At 33.7% G+C, this 17,740-nt stretch overlaps 1 protein-coding gene across 2 annotated transcripts in view; it reads left to right on the plus strand.

The window, feature by feature from the left end:
* The window catches only part of STX17 (syntaxin 17), a 54,566-nt gene that overhangs the window by 12,645 nt on the left and 24,181 nt on the right, over positions 1–17,740 (plus strand). For both annotated transcript variants that reach the window (XM_012768997.2, XM_012768998.2), the window contains exon 3: positions 3,543–3,608. In XM_012768997.2, the coding sequence (XP_012624451.2) occupies positions 3,543–3,608 (66 nt within the window). The remainder of the gene's footprint in view (positions 1–3,542; positions 3,609–17,740) is intronic.

Genomic DNA, 17,740 nt, shown 5'->3' on the forward strand with positions numbered 1-17,740 from the left:
ATTTGAGGGAAAGCCTGTTTAGGATATGAAAACTTCTGGAAAGATTTTCCTAATGCTGTAAAGATATACATGGAAGGAAACAGTCCCCTTTTTTCTACTGGGTCTTATGTGTGTTCCTGTTGTATTTGGAATTATAACCACTCCTCTTTCAGCTATTAGGGAATAAAGCTGAGGACAAAAGCTCCTTGTTCAAAGTAGTAAAGCAGAAACAGAAATTGAGCACTTGATGAACTTGTAAACTTCTGAATTAAACTAACCTGGAATTATCCTACTTTTAGACTGCTTTGTATGTGAGATAATACATTTACTTATTATTAAAGCCATTTTTAATTTTGAGGTTTTTTTGTTGTTTGCAACTAAAAGCATACTAATTGAAGTTATAGCACTTCTTTAATCTGTCTCTCTAGTGCTGCTGTGCACATGGACAATATAAAAATGATATTTTTTAAAAGCAGTGCTGTTTAGAAATATTAATACTTGTCAGTGATTCTGACTTAACTAAATTTTTAAGGGGCTGCTTCTTATAATTTTTTTCATACATATTATTAAAATAATTTTAAGTTTTTTAACTTAAATAATTTTAAGTTTTTTTCTCTTCTTCAAATATTTGGAATAATACCTTTTAATAATGTATCTTGTGTAGCAAGCAGTAGGAATCAATTATTTTATTCCTTATTTTTCTTATAATTTATTATGATAAGAGATAAGTTCATCTGGTTCATCCTCCACCCAAGACAGTAATCTCTTCTACAGTTTTCTTGTTAAGTGAGCAAATAATAATAGTGAAGTTTATAGTTATTATTTCCATTTATTGAGTGCTATTCAGTGGTTTTTCTATATCATAGCATTTAATCCTTACAACATCCTCATAGGTCAGTTATAATATTAGTCTTCACTTTTTAGGTGGAGAAAAAGATTTAGAGTAGTTAAATTACTTGCTTGAGGCCATTATGTTAGTAAAATGTTAAACTTCTAATATGCTTGAAACATGGTATGCTTCTAATAAAAGTGTTGAATGAATGCATATATGTATGTATATATAGAGCCTAAGATTGCATCAGTCATTTTAGAAGCAACTTTATATTGTCACCGTTTTTTATTGACTTTGTAATCAACTAAATGAATTACATAGGACTTTTTTTTATATGAACTGCAGCTATTGAGTCAGATCATACCTATTTCTTGTACTGGTGCAATTGTTCTTTTTAATTTAAGTCCTAGGCTTTACATTTATTATTATATTTGTTGTTATATGGAATTGTGATCTTTCATTTATGTTAATTATTTATTCTAATTTATGTTATCTACAAATTTGGTAATGATGTATTCTTTGTTTTGAAGTCTTTGATTAAAGTGTTGGACAGGAAAGGGCCGAAGCATACTGGTATACTGTCACCCTTTCTGTAAGTTCTCACAAACCATCTCTCTAATAATCTAGTAGGGAATTTTCACCAAGATTTACATTAAGGTTTACACTTTGCAGTATTTTAAATATACTTTCTTTTGTGAAAACTGGGTCAATATTTGCAAGTCTAGGAAACTTTTCAGTTCTTTACAGATAAACAGAAGTATTTCTGTGATCACATTTCAAGGTCTTTGGGTTCTCTAGAATGTAATTTCCCTGGGCTTGTTGACTTGAGCTCATTTGAAGTATCTAGATTTGCTGTTACTCTTTCTTGGATTTCATTTTCCTCTTAATCATTTTATTTTTGACTTTTCTATTTTGAAGATCATTTTCCTCAGTAAAGAAAGAAGGTAGAAAAAATACGGAATTAAATAGTTTCGCTTTCTCCATTACATCTATTAACAATATCTACCCCATCATTTGTCAGTTTTCAAGCATTGTTTATTGTTCAAATCCCAACTCACTCCCTATGGAACCATGCCCTGATTGATGCCATCCCTAGTCAGATATAAATACACCATCTTTATACAGCACTGTGCAATAGACCTTACGCTTCATAGATTTAATATTTACATTTTAACCATTCATGGCAAAGTTGCAAATGTCTATGATATTAGACATTTGTAATGGTAAGATTATAATCTTTCTCATAAGGTAATGTGTGGGGATTTCTCAATTCTGATGCTATCTACTTAGAGATAGCTTCTGAAACCACAGGCTCTGTCCCATAAGATCACCCCCTCCTTCCCACCAGTCACATGTCCAGGCCTCTGGAACTTCTAACTGACCAGCTTCAAGTTGGGGTTCTCACAACTGCCTCTTTGGATTTGATTAATTTGCTAGAGTGTCTCACAGAACTCAGGGAAACATATTTACCAGTTTATTATAAAGGGTATTACAAAGGATGCAGATGAAGAGATGCATAGGACAAGGTCTGGGGGGAAGGGGAGTGTGGAATAACCATGCCTTTCCTGGAAGTGGTTTGTTTTAACACACATATCTTTGGCTTCCATTCTCAAACTTTTATTAATGTTATAACACTGTCTAAAAGAGCATTCATACTGGATCTAGTGGCATCAATTCAATTTTTTTTATAAATTAAATTTGTTTGATAGTGGTTTTATGTTTGAGAAATATATTCTATGTTTGAGAAATATGGTCTAATTTTTTTTAAACTTTATAGTTATATAGTTCATAGATGATGTAAAAATTTTAGGAGTATCAAAAGAGGTTTTTGCAGCATCATTCATTATCAAGGAATATAAAAATGCCCTAGAAAATGTTTTACTGTTCTACTTTTATCTATTATGTTTTCCATGTATATATATATGGGGCACTATCATATTTCTATCCTTTCAAATTATTTCTAGGTGGTTTTTTTTTGGTATATAATATATCAAATGTGTTTAGTGTCATAATTTACATTTGCTATCATTTTAATTATTTGGATTTTTTATTTTAACCAAAAATAGTATGCAAAATTTGGTGTTAATTATATTCTATATAAATATTTACCTATAATGTTACCACATTTTCCTGTGGTTCCTGTCAAATGAAAAAAAATCCATTATTATGCTTTATAAAGTGTTTTGGATGATACTCTGAAAGCTAATTATTACCTTGGTAAAAATTGAAATATATATATATATTAAATATTTAGTCTCATTTTTATTTCCTCTCTAGTCTGTAGTATCAATGTTGCTTTTTTTCAAATTCAGATTTTAATTTTCAATACTTAACACTATTATTGACAAACATTTAAATTTCTTCATATATACTAAGAATAGCTTGTTAATCTTTTTATTTTTCTTATTGTTTTACATTCTCATTCTTTAGTTTGTACTTTCTATCTCTAGAGAGTTTGCAACATAGACAAAATACATGCTTTTCTTTGGTAATATAAAATAACTCATATCTAGTAATTTTTGTTTTACTATTTTCAGAATTTTATATGTAATATTCTTGAAAATGTCCTATTTGTATGATGGTCTTAGGAAAGTTAACCAGCACTACTAAGTCGCTGTCTTCTCTAGCTGATACTTAAGTTTGGGTAGATAAGTGGGGATTTTTGTGATAACTGGAAATAATTCTTTAGTAATGAAAAAGTCAATACCTTTTCCCCCTCTCTTTTGTATAGTATCAGAGGTGCAGAATCTGGGACAAGTTGCATGAAGAACATATCAATGCAGGACGTACAGTTCAGGTAAGGCTATTATATTGTTTCTGATAAATCAATATGAAAAAAAGTCTTAAAAAAATCTTGCTAAAATAATACCTTTGTAGCTGAATCCTTTTATACATATTTGGTACTGTTTCTTTAAGGATACATTTTTGGCAGGGATTGCTGGATTAGTTGTTATGCATATTTTTAAGGTTTTGTTTTATATTACCAAGTTTTCTTCCAGATATGATATATCAATTTACATTCTCACAATCAGTGCATTTTCCACAAACCTTTAACATTGGTATTGCTCATTTCTTAAATTTTTGCTAATAGGTAGGTTGAAATAATGCTACTTTGTTGTTTAAATCTGGATTTTAAAAATTAGCTTTGAAGGATAAAAGTTTTTCATGTGTACCTTGGACTGAAATATTTCTTTTGTTAATTGCCTGTTTATGTCCCTTGCATATATTGTATTATGTTGATGTCTTTGTAAGAGCACCTTATAATTTGAAAGACATTGATCTTCTGTCTATAATTAGTATTGCAAATATTCTTTCCTAGTTATTTACTTTTTAAAAAATAAATTTTAATTATTTTAAATTAATTTTTTAAAATATTTATATAGTTTTAAAAGCCAAATATAATTTAGAGAACTTATAATGTCCTACGTTTTCTATCTCCAAGTGCTGCTACTTGGAAGAAACCATTATTAATCTTTTTGACCATTCTCTCTGTTATTTGTCTCTTTATTACTAAATACCATATATAGACTGTTATTTCTTGATTAATCAGGTTTAGGCATTGTCTCTTCATTTCTTACCATGATAGGTGGAGCTATACCTTCCCACCTTGCTCTCCTACTTCCCTTCCCCCTATCTAATCAGATATATCACAATTTTTCATTAAATCAGTAATTTCAGTATCTCATTCTATTGATTATGAAGATATTGTTTGCTGCTAAGCCATATAGTAAAATGCAGTACAGCCTTTTACTTTTTCTGAAGTTAATAATGCCTCATTTTTTTAATTGCCCAGATTTCTGTAGATTTGTAGTTAATTTTTTTTCTAAATGCTCCACATCTCTGTCATATGCTATCAATATTTCTCAGATACTCAAATACATCAGTTCCATTCTTTATTTTGAACATTCCCTTCTGAAGTCCTTCTCCCCATTTCAGTGTGAACTCAGTTTCTAGGGTTGTTGCATAGCTGCTATTCTGCGACTTCCCTTAGCTGCTTCTCTGTGTTAGGACCCTGTTTTCCTGGATATCATGTCTTCCTCATTTTTGGTTGACTCCATTGTTTTTTGTCGTAATCCTTCAGTAGCCCTCTAAATAAAGTTACCTTGGAGATAAATTTTTAAGTAACTATATGTCTAAAAAATGCCTTTATTCTCCCCTCACATGTGATTGCTAATTTCACTAGGTATAGAATTTAGTGGGAATTCTCTTTCAATATTGAAAGCTTTCCAGCTCTTTTGTATTACTCTTTAAAAAGTTGGTATCATCTGATTTCCCAGTCTTTATATAGGACCTATTTTTTTTTTTTTTCCTGTTTGGGAGCTTTTATCATCTGTTCATCCCTGGTATTCTGAAATTTGATGATGACGAACATTGGGTCAGAGTCTTTTAATCTAAAAACTCATGTTCATAGGAAATTATCTTAAATTCTTCTTTGGTGATTTATTCTACATTTTTTCTGCTTTTTTTTTTTTAACCTTTTATTCCAAGTGTCAGCAAACCTTGGCTCATAGGCTGTGTCTGGCCTTCTGTCTGTCCCATCGGTTTACATATTTCTTTGGCTGCTTTCACACTACAACAGTAGAGTTGAGCAGTTGCAACAGAGACTATATGGCCTGCAAAGCCTAAGCTATTTACTATCTGACCCTTTGCAGAAAAAGTTTGCCAGTCCCTGTTCTACTGGACATTGGAACTCTTGGATTGCTTGTCTAATTTTCATTTCTATTTTTTGAGAGATTTCCTCAGCTTTATCTTCAATTCTTTCTACTGAATTCTTTATTTCTGCTATTACAATATTTAAATTACAAGAGCTTTTTCTTGTTCTTTTTTCCTTTCTTTCCTAGCATTTTGTTTATGAGTGTAATCATTTCTTCTATTTTTCTGAGATACTATTTAATAAGAAGTGGATTACTTTTCTCTTGTGGACTTCAGTTAAAGGTGCTTTGGCAAGATGGCATTTTCCTTGGAGAACCTCCAAAATAGCAGTGTCTGAGATGGTTCTGGATTATTTTTCTAAAGAATTCTCACTTTCCCCTAGGACAAGTAGTGCTTATCTTACAGAGTTACAGAGGCATGTTAGGTGAAGGCTGCTGGGCTTTCATTGTTCAGTATAGTCTTTCACACAAATCCATGTTTTTAGCCCTGTGCCTAGTGCAGGCATCCTCAAACTATGACCCGCGGGCCACATATGGGTGTTTTTGCCCGTTTGGTTTTTTACTTCAAAATAAGATATGTGCAGTGTGCATAGGAATCTGTTCATAGTTTTTTTTTTTTTTTTTAAACTATAGTCCAGCCCTCCAACAGTCTGAGGGACAGTGAACTGGCCCCCTGTTTAAAAAGTTTGAGGACCCCTGGCCTAGTGTTTCTGAATTTAGAGTCAGTTTCTCCAAAGACTGCATCTGTGGTCCTCTTGAATTTCAAAAAGATTATTATAGGTGCAATATAATGAATAAATTGGGCTAGAATGAAATGAATGCAAGAGATCATTAGGAAAGGTTACAGAAGCCTAGGAAAGAGATGTTAGTAGTTAGAGATAGTGGAGATGGAGTAAAGCAGATTGATTTTGAGATTTAGATGGAAATTTGACTTATCTGTCCATATATGTATTTATTGCTTGCTAACTAGATTATAGGCCTAAAGAACAGGGACAATGTCTCCACTGTTTTTATATTTCACAGCACCTGGTACGCAGCAAGATTCAGTGTTCATTGAATGGTACTGAGCATGTTAATGTTAATGAGGTTATTATGACTTGGATTTCTTACCATCTTCACCGTTTAATATTAATATATCATTTAAAATCACGTTATTTGTTTGAGACATTGGCTATGGTCAAAGTATTTGTTTGGTGACTTTTAAAAATAAATATATTTACATTATTGACCTCCATCTGGCATAAAAGATTTATGTGTGCCATTAAAATAGTGAGATTGAAACTGTTGTTAGATGTAGCTATTTGCTTAGTTTTATTCATATCTGCCCTGAACCTTTTATTTAGGCTTGTTCTCTACTAGTTTATGTAAAAGTTATTTTGAGACAAATAATTTCATCAGCACTTATCATAGATTTTCTAAATTTATCATTATTTGATTTATGTAGTAAGAATTATCTTTTTACTTTCATTATGTCATCTTTTGATGAAAAGGATTTGTTAATTTAAATGTAGTTTATCAGTCTTTTCTCTTGTGGTTTTTTCTTTTGGTGTCTTGTTCAAGGAAACTTCTCTATTATAAATTCAACAAGATATTTTCCTATTTTTCTATTGAATGTTTTAAATGTTTTGCTTTCAGGTCTTTAAACTATTTCATAAATAAAATTTCATTTTATTCCATTTGGAAAACCAGTTGTGTCACACTATTAACTGATTTCTATAATGCTACTTCTGAAACATAATTACATACATGCACAGGTCTGTCTCTGATCTTTCTGTTATATTCCAGTGGTCAGTTTATGTATTTCTGCATCAGGTTCCACACTATCTTAATTATGACAGTTTTAAGGTAAGGCTTGATACCTGGTAGTATAATACTTCAGCTTAGTCTTCCTTTTCAGGAGTGTTTTGGCTATACTCAGCTCTTTAGTCTAAAATTTGGAATCAACTTTTCAAAGTCCATACCTAATCTGGTTGAGAATTTGAAAACTGCATTGAATGTATAGATCTATTTAGAGAAAAGTGACATCTTCACAATATCTAGTTTTCCTCCCTATAAACATAAGGTAGTCTTGTATTTGTTTTTATCTTCTTTAATATTTGTGAGTCTAAAGTTTTCTGCATACAAGTTGTGGTGGATTGTACTTTTAAAAGATACATACAAATATATCCCCATCCCACATGGTTTTCTACATTATAACCTTGTTACTCTCTTAGTAACAGGTGGAGGCTAATTCCCCTCCTCTTGAATCCAAGCAAAAGTAATGCTGCTTATTTATTGACTTTTGTTAGTTAATTTAAAACACACAGTAATTCCATTACTTTTCCCCATTTTTGGCAGCTTGTCGTACAAAAGTATAAAATGTATATTTTAAAAAGCTCAGTCTCCCTGCCCTCCTCTCTAAATACTTAACATATAGTAACAATACCAGTTGATAATAGAGGATTCTGAAAAATTTATCACAATTTCTGCCTTGAAGGGACTTACCTAGATAAGAATTCACAAACAGTTAAATATTTAAATAATAGTTTAAAATCGTAGTAAAAGAGTTAATATAAGTCAATTGTCAAATGCATTAAAGAGACCAATAAATGATACAGTACCAGCTATCTGGATACCGGTTAAGGATAAGGTATTATCCTCATTTTTTAGATAAATAGAAGGCTGCAGAGGAGACAAATTTGGTGTTTGTCTAAAGTACAAAGAAAAAAATTTAGTGTTTGTCTAAAGTAATAAGTGGTAGTGCAGGAATCCAGTTTATCTGGCATAGTGTCAGTGTTCTTAGTTGGCACTTAATGAGAATCTTTAATAAGAACCAATTCCAATGTTATATATTAATGTTTTATTTTTAATCTGGAAATATTAACTCAGGCGGATAGGGACTGGAGTACTGCACTTAATACCTGTATAGTAGATGCTCATTAGATATTTCTTAGAAAAATGAATGGAGACCTTTTTCTCCATTGATTTTTTACTCTTCTTGGTGGTTTAGTTAATACTTTTTAAGCTATATATATTTTGGGGGGAGGGGTGCCTTTAGATGTTGAAATTAATGTGAAGTCATTATACTACTATCAATACCTTAGCGTAGCAGTTAAGTAATAAAAGTAAACAATAGTCAAGATTTATTTTAATTAAATTGTTATGACTCTAGAGCCCTTAATACTAAATTATGGGATATCTAGAATGTGTTTACTCTAAGTTATTTAAATGTTTACCAGTGACTTGTGCTCTATGTTTGTAAAGAAATTAGATTAATTATTATGGTACCAAATGTTTTCTGCTGTACACAATTTGCTCTCAAAATTACATGTTGTAAAAACACATTAGGAATCCTTAAATCAATATTTCACAAAGGCAAATATATGCATAGCCACTCTTCTTTTAATCATTAAATATATAATTAGCCATTTTTCAGAATTTTCAATTAACCTAGAATAATTACTTTTTATAATACCATCAGTATAGATAAGTATATATTTGAATATATCTTTTAATCTTTAGACAAATTTTGAAACATTTCTGAAAGAAGAAAAAAAGCTGTAAGTAGTTATTAAATTTAGCTATAGAACTAAAGAGAGAGAAAGAGAGAAGTCATCTTTATTTTACTGAAAGTTTAGCCATAGTTTACAGTTTACTACTTACATACTACAAAGCTTGTCAAATACTGAGTTGATATACTTTCTATTTTTAAACTTACTTCACTGATTATAGACCCATTGATCTAACTTGTGGATATTTCTGCAAATTTTCAGAATTTGGCATAATATCTGCCTTTCTGGCCTGATTATTAGAAGAATAGAAACATTTGAGCAGTTACTATGTTCTAGATACTGGGGATACATCTGTGAGCAAGACAGAAGAAAATTCTTATTCTCATAGAACTTATATTTTGGCAGCAAGTGAATAGAGCAGAGACAGACTTTTAAAAAGAAAATAAATATATATTAGATCTGTGGTCCCCAGCCCCTGGGCCATGGACTAGTACCAGTCCGTGGCCTGTTAGGAACTGGGCCACACTGCAGGAGGCAAGTGAGCAAAACTTCATCTGTGTTTACAGCTGCTCCCCATCCCACACCATCCCCACTTCCCCCTCCATCTCCCACTTTGTGAAAAATAGTCCTCCATGAAACCAGTCCCTGGTGCCCAAAAGGTTGGGACCACTGTAGTTAGATGGTTATAAGTGCCATGAAGAAAAGTAAAGCAAGTTAAAGTGAACAAAGAATCACAGAAGATGATGTGTGTTCTTTTAACCACTTCAGTATGGTGCTCACCAGCTGTGAAACCTTGCCCGCAGCCGGCACTCACAGTCCGCACTATAGTTTGTGCTGTGCATTGACAACGAATCCGTTTTACTCTTGTGTGATGAGGAAAGCTATAAAGCACTGAAAGCTTGTTTTACTTTACAGGCAGCTTTACTTGTAATGTAAATCAGAATAGGTAACATATACATATATGTTTTTATTACATTATTTTAAATGTTCACAATTTTATTTTGATAAATGAAAAATTAGAAAAGTCATATCACGGCTGTCGGCTAAAGTCGCTGTGCCCATTAGTCTGTGGCTATCGACTAGCGTCAGCACTCATACCGAAGTGGTTAAGTAAATGGTGGGTTTTGGAGGCTTCTGAAGGAAGTGAAAGCATAAACCACAGGGAATAGGGTTTTCCAGGCAGAGGGAAGATCAAGTGTGAAGACTCAGAGGTGAAAGGAGACTTAACATATTCAAGGAATAGTATGAAGGTCAGTATGGCTGGTGTGAGCAAGGAGAGTGTGGGAGATGAAGTCAGAGGTATGAGCTGGCTCAGGTCATGGAGGGCCTTGCAGGATGTGGTAACTCAGAGTTGAGTAGAGAGCTCTTGGATGGTTCTGAGCAGATAATGAACTGCTATGACTTTTAAAAAATATCACTTGACTGTTATAAAAAGGATGACTTTTAAGGGGGCATGGATGGAACCAAGAGTACCAGTTAGGTGGCTAGTATAATAGGATACTATGGGCCTAATTTTTTTAAAAATTCAGATACACACATATACAGATAATTTTGTATAGAATGTTAGGGGCTTAATATATTAGATTTTTACTTACTTTCTTTGTGGCCTTAGTAAATGATTTTGAACTTACAAGCTTGATAGGAATAAAGAACTACCCTAATATCAACCTTAACACTGAAGTACCTTTTTGAAAAGTTATACAGACACACACACACACACACACACACATACACACACACACACTTCAAATATACAAAAATGTAGAAAATAATAAAAATAATATAACAAACACTATATACTCATCACTCAACTGAAATAAGTGAAATCTTAAGATTTTGCCTCAATTGTTTCCTTTTCTCTTTTTGAAGAAAACTTTACAAATACCAACAAAGCTCCCTTGTTAACCCTTCCTTGTTTCTATTTCCCTTGCTCCTACCAAAGAAATCTTTGCCCCTGATTTAGGTATTACCATATCTGTTCATATAGCTACATATAAATAATCTTGTTTTGCATTTTTCCTTCTGCTTTTTTCTTAACAGATTTCTTGAAGTATAATTGATATACAATAATGTGCACATATTTAAAGTTTATAATCTGAGTTTTGACATATGTATATACTATGAGACCGTCACCACAATCTGTGCATGTGAGGGATCTAAGTTGTGTTCTTATGAGAATCTAATGCCTGATGATCTGAGGTGGAGCTGAGGCAGTGATGCTAGCTCTGGGGAGCAGTTGCAAATATGATTATCATTCACAGAGAGGTTTGACTACACAGTGACCATAATAAGTCAGTTCCTTGCAGACTCATATCAAAACCCTATCAGTAAGTGGCAAGTGACAATTAAGCTGCATCTGGTGGCAGGCTTTATAGTGGCAAGTGAGTTAATGTACTTCAATTGTATAGCTGCATCTAGTGGCAGGCTTTAAGTCAGAATCCAATACTTATTTTAGTCTGCATATGGCCCACCCATTATTTTATTTATCACGTCTGTCTGCACCTCTTTCCCACACTTCGCACTTGTCTCAGAGTTTTGGTACGTCTACAAGCTAACCCTAGCAAAAATGAGTAAAAAACAAACATTGCTGAAGAGCATCTTTGAATAGGGGGAAAGACCCAATGCTGAGACAGCAGAAGACTCTTAGACTGCCAACGAAATGAAAGCTGCATTTAAAAGAAATTATCAAGAGTCCTACTTAAATTACAGGTTCATTGCAACAGGTGATTCACATTCTCCAAGCCCACTTTGTATAAGATGTGGTAATTGGCTATTCAACAAATTATTGAAGACCACCAGTTCATCAAATGTGTCTGCACTGAGAGCATCATTCTTTATGGCTAACCGCATTTCTAAAGCTAAGATGCTATTTACTATTGGTGAAGAGTTGATCCTGCATGTTGCTTAGGACATTTGCTTTAAACTTTCAGGAGAGGCTATAGTTCAAAAGGTGGCATGTGTTCCTTTTTCAGCTAGCACCATAACTAGATGAATTGATGAAATAGCAGAGGCTATTGAGGCACAATTGTTAGAGAGGATTAATGAGTCACTGTGGTATGCACTCCAGGTTGACCAGTCTATCAATGTTGACAAGAACGCAATAATGCTTGTTTTTGTGTGATATATTTTCAGGAAAATGTGCATGAAAATATGCTGTGTGTACTTTTGTTGCCAACCAACACCACAGCTGCAGAACTATTCAAGTCTTTGAATAATTACATATCAGGAAAACTGAATTGGTCATTTTGTGTCTGTACATGCACTGACAGAGTGGCTGCCATTACTGGACAGCTTTCTGGTTCACTACTCGAGTCAAGGAGTTCACTTCTGAATGTATGTCTACCCACTATGTCATCCATAGAGAAGTGCTGGCTAGCTGAAAATGCCACCTGAACTAAACAACATTTTGCAGGATGTGATTAAAATTATCAACCACATTAAAGTACATGCCCTTAACTCACATCTATTCGTGCAGCTCTGTGAGGAGATGGACACAGAGCATACATGTCTTCTCTTATACACAGAAGTGAGATGGCTTTCTAAAGGTAGATCATTGGCCAAAGTTAGAATTACAAGAGTTATTCCAGAGATATTTTTTAGAAAAACATTCACCACTGGCAGCACATTTCAGTGACACAGAATGGATTGCAAAGCTTGCTTACTTGTGTGACATATTCAACCTGCTCAACAAACTCAATCTGTCACTTCAGGGGAGAATGACAAGTGTGTCAAATCGGCAAATAAAGTGGCTGTATTCAAAGCCAAACTGGAATTATGGGGGCGACAAGTGATCATTGGGATTTTTTGACATGTTTCAAACATTAGCAGAGATTTTTAAAGAGACTGAGCCAGGGCCAACTTTCTCCCAACTGGTGCATGATCCCCTCTTTCAGCTTTCATAAGAGTTTGAGCATTATTTCCCAACCACAGAAGACCCCCATACTGGGAAGGAATGGATCCATGACCCATTTGTGAATAAGCCAAGGTGAATCGACTTTGTCTATGCAAGAAGAGGATCAACTGCTTGAGATTGCAAATGACAGTGGCCTTAAAAGTATGTTTGAGAAAACTTCATATCTCCATATGTTCTGGACTAAAGTCAAGGCAGAATATCCTGAGGTTGCCACAAAAACACTGAAGAGCCTGCTTCCATTTCCAACATCCCATCTTTGTGAAGCAGGGTTTTCTGCAGTGACAGCAACCAAAACTAGATTACAGAGTAGACTTGACATAAGCAACACATTTCGAGTGTCACTGTCTCTCATCACTCCCATATGGGACCATCTAGTTGCAGCAAAACAAGCTCAGGGCTCTCACAGAGTATGTATTACGGTGAGTTGTATAATTATTCATATTGTGTAATTATTTGTATAATTATTGCATATTACAGTGCAACAATAACAGAAATAAAGTGCACAATAAATGTAATGCACTCTAATCATCCCAAACCTGTCTTCTCCCACTGGTCCCTGGAAAAATTGTCTTCCACAAAACTGGTCCCTGGTGTTAAAAAGGGTGGTGTCTGCTACTTTAGGTCTTACTTTTATGCTTCATTAGCCTTCACTGGAGCAGTCCTCAGTCTGTAGCTAATTATTCCTCATTACTGGAGCAAACCTTTTTGAGTGCTTTACCCAATGCTCTGTGAATTAAGAGTGTTTTCCAGTTTAGCTGGTGGGTGCAGCCACTGTTTCCAACTTTGAGTGACTGCTGGGCCCTGTTCCCTCTAATTTTTTAAGATGGTTCTTTGTCCAGCTTTGGCTAGTTTCCTCACATAAAGGTTCTGATCAAGTGTTCTCTGCTGAATATTGATATTTAGTGACCTCTAAATACTGATGTATCAATTACCGCTCTACGTATCTCCAGGTTCTCTCTCTCTGCTGCTCTCTCCTCTCCAGTGCAAACTCTTGCTTACTTTGTAAAGAAGTTTTAGTCATTTATTATTATGTTCTGAAACTATGAGTAGACTAGACTCAATTCCTGGGATAAGGAAACATTAGCATTAAGAACAGTTTTGTGATCAAATTTTGAAAATAAGTGAAAGAGTTGGCAATTGTTACTACTGTAATAATTCACTAAAGAACATTAACTTGGCTTTCACAGAAACCTGATAAACCTAGCTTTTTCTCCATAGCAGTGATGATGCAGAACTTGTTGAGAATACAGATTTCTGGGACTCACCTTAGAGATTCTGATTCACTAGATTGCAGACCACATTTAGAAAGATAAGGCTTGGTAAAGAATCTATCCCAGTTTTGTAAATAGCACAGATACACAAAAATCACTCATGGAATTCGTAGAAGTAAAATGTGACTTTTATAATTTTACTAGGAGAAATACAGAACACTTTAGCTATCGACTTTCAATTTAAAAAAAAAATAGGAGAGATTTAAAAGGAAGAAGCAATAGAAAAGAGAAGGAATGAAGAAGAGAGTAGAGAAGCAAGTATAATAGAGTTGAGACAAGATTAAGGAGAAGTTCCAGGTAGAGAATGGAAGATGGAAGAGTAGATTCCAAAGCGAATGCTATTAGAATGCAAATTGTTTTATATTATTGTGAGCTTTAGAGGAATTTATAACTTAAATTTTGCCTTAACATTTTAATGAGCTGATTAATAGAATTTAGGATCCTTGACCTCAACTCTGATTGGCATAAGTTCTACAGAACCTCAGAGAGGAAATTAAATCGAAGACACTATCAATTGTTAGACACACCCTTATTTTGTATACCTCTAAGAAAGAAAAAGTACTGTCAGTTAACTATGGCATGATAATTTTTTACCATCATTTTAAGATACTTTCCAATTTTAGAGATGTTAAAATAAAAGATATTGTGTTCTATAATTGATGAAATATAGTATTTAAAGGCTTCTACCCTACCTCTGTCTTTTCCCAATCTATTCTTTCTATTTACTATATTCTATTTTTCTGGTATTATTTTTCAGAGACAGTACAAATTTCCCCTGCTTCATGAAGCCTACCTAAACCTTTACAGTAAGAAACATTTCAAATTTCCTTTGAACATGTTTCTTAAGCCCCTTTTAATTTTGAATATTTCTTCTTAATAGAGATTTAAAAGCAAAATAGGAGTTAAGTAGTTCTGCTTTCTCTGCATCATCTGTTAACATTATACCATCTGCCCTAAGCAGTAGGCCTGACCCTTCTTTCTTGTTCTTACTCTGCATGTATTTTTTAAATCCTTTTTATTGTTCTTAACATTTTTCACCAGCCTCCGCTCATTCTGGGCTCCTATTTTACTTACAAGATTCTCCTTGTTTCAAGTCTCTTAAAATTCTTAACTTATCATAGCACACCTTACACAACCATATTGGTTTCTTTAGATGCCACTTTCTTTTCTTTCTTATCAGATTAACTTTTTTTTTGGGGGGGGGACAGAGTCTCACTCTGTTACCTGGGCTAGAGTGCCATGGCATCAGCCTAGCTCATAGCAACCTCAAACTCCTAGGCTCAAGTGATCCTCCTGCCTCAGCCTCCCAAGTAGCTGGGACGACAGGTGTGTGCCACTACACCCAGCTATTTTTTTCTATTTTTAGTAGAGATGGGGTCTTGCTGTGCTGTTTAGGCTGGTCTTGAACTTCTCAGCTCAAATGATCCTCCTGCCTCAGCCTCCCAGAGTGCTAGGATTACAGGCATTAGCCACCTAGCCCAGCCAGATTAACTTGTTTTTATAATGTTCGAATTTTACTTTTTAGAAACTATAACACTTTTTCAAAAAAATCTTCTTATAATAATATGATTTCTGCTATGGCATCATACAACTTTTTCTTTAAACTTGATAAAATTCACTTCCCTAAAGGATCATTAAGCCTAATATTTCTTTTTCTATTATGAACTTCAAGATGGCATGATTACTTTCTCCTGGATTTCATTTCCACTTCACTGATTTATGCTTGTATGTCAGAATTCCAAAGGAGTAGTTCCTTTCATTGTTTCTTCCACTTAATAAAGATGAAATATTACATATGATAGTGACTTATATTATGCTTTCCTAGAGAAGAATTCTAGATTTCTTTATAGTTGGAGTTTCCTGTTGCTGTTGGACTGCTACTTTGCCACTTTGTGGAAAATATTAAGAAAACATTCATTCATTTACCATATTAATTAAATCATACTGTATACCAGGAACCAGATAGGCCTTGAGGATATAATGGCGAAGAAATTAGACATGGCCCCTCTTCTTATAAACTTTACAGTTCAGTTGAATAAATGAATTAGTATCCTTTTTCCAGCAAGGTAATACCTAATATACTGCCATGAAAAGATCTCTACTCAACTTTACCCCTATTCAAATGATTTCAACTTTATTACTATTTTAGGTTAATTGACCTTACAGGTCAATATAATGTTCTTTCCTAAAAGTATTATTAAAATTTTTACTATAAAATATGACATATATACTATAAAATCTGTAAAACATAAATACATACCTAAATAAATTATTATACTATGAATTTTCATGTACCACTACTTAGATCAAGAAATAAGCTAGGACTTTGGAATAAGCTAGGACTCTGGAAGGCTGAGGCGAGAGGATTACTTGAGCTCAGGAGTTCAAGACCAGCCTGAGTAAGAGGAAGACCCTGTCTCTACTAAAAATAGAAAAAATTAGCCAGGCGTGGTAGCACATACCTATAGTCCCAGCTACTTGGGAGGCTGAGGCAGGCGGATCATGTCAGCCCAGGAGTTTGAGGTTGCAGTGAGCTATGATGATGCCAGTGCATTCTAGCTGGGGCAACAGAGTGAGACTCTGTCTCAAAAAAACAAAAAAACAAAAAAAAAAAGAAAGAAAGAAAAGAAAAGAAAAATAGATGGTTGCCAGTATCTTAGAAGGCATCCATAGGCTCTTCCCAAATACAAACATCTTTTCACCTGCAAAAGCAATCATTATCTTGATTTACATGTTAAATACTTGCTACTTTTTCTGAATAGTTTTATTACCGAAGTGTGTTCTTGAGACTATAGTTTAATTTAGCCTGTTTTTGAACATTATATAAATTGAATTAAACATGATATTTTTTGTATCTGGCTTGAGATTTACTTCTATTTTTGCCATCATCAAAATGGATGAACAATAGTTCATCCATTTTGATTGCTATATGTGTCCACTGAATGGGTATACCATAGTGTATCCACTTATTCTGTTGATGGACATTTTTGAGTTGTTTTCAGTTTTTATTATGAATGCTGTTAACATTCTTCTTCTTCTTTTTTTTTACTGGTACACATGTACATAATTTCTTTTAAGTATATATTCCTAGACAAGAATTGGTCATTCATTGGGCATACTTGTTCAACTTTAGTCAGTAATCCAAAGTATTTTCTAAAATAGTTGTACTAACTTTACACTCCATCCAGCAGTGATTGCAAGTTCCTGGGCAATACATCCCAGAAATACTAATACTATATTTAGTATTGTCACATTTTAATTTTAACTGTTCTAGTGGGTAACTGTGGTTTTAATTTACATTTACCTGATTATTAGTGAGATTGAGTAACTCTTTGTTTGTGAGAAGTCCCCATTTAAAGTTTTTGCTTACATTTCTATGGGTTGGTTGATGACTTTTGTCCATGTTTGAGAGATCTTTCCTATCCCCAATGTCATGAAGATATTCTCTTATGTGAGTGCCATTGTTTTGCCTTTGCCATGTAACTCTACAATCTGTCTGGTTGATTATTATGTATAGCATGAGAAGGTGTATCCAGTTTTATTTTTTTCCCATAAAGCATTTTCAATTTCCATTTTGATTTCTTCCTTGACCTATGGGTTAT

The sequence above is a fragment of the Microcebus murinus genome, chromosome 12 (assembly GCF_040939455.1).
Source record: "Microcebus murinus isolate Inina chromosome 12, M.murinus_Inina_mat1.0, whole genome shotgun sequence".
In the NCBI taxonomy this organism is placed as follows: Eukaryota; Metazoa; Chordata; class Mammalia; order Primates; family Cheirogaleidae; genus Microcebus; species Microcebus murinus.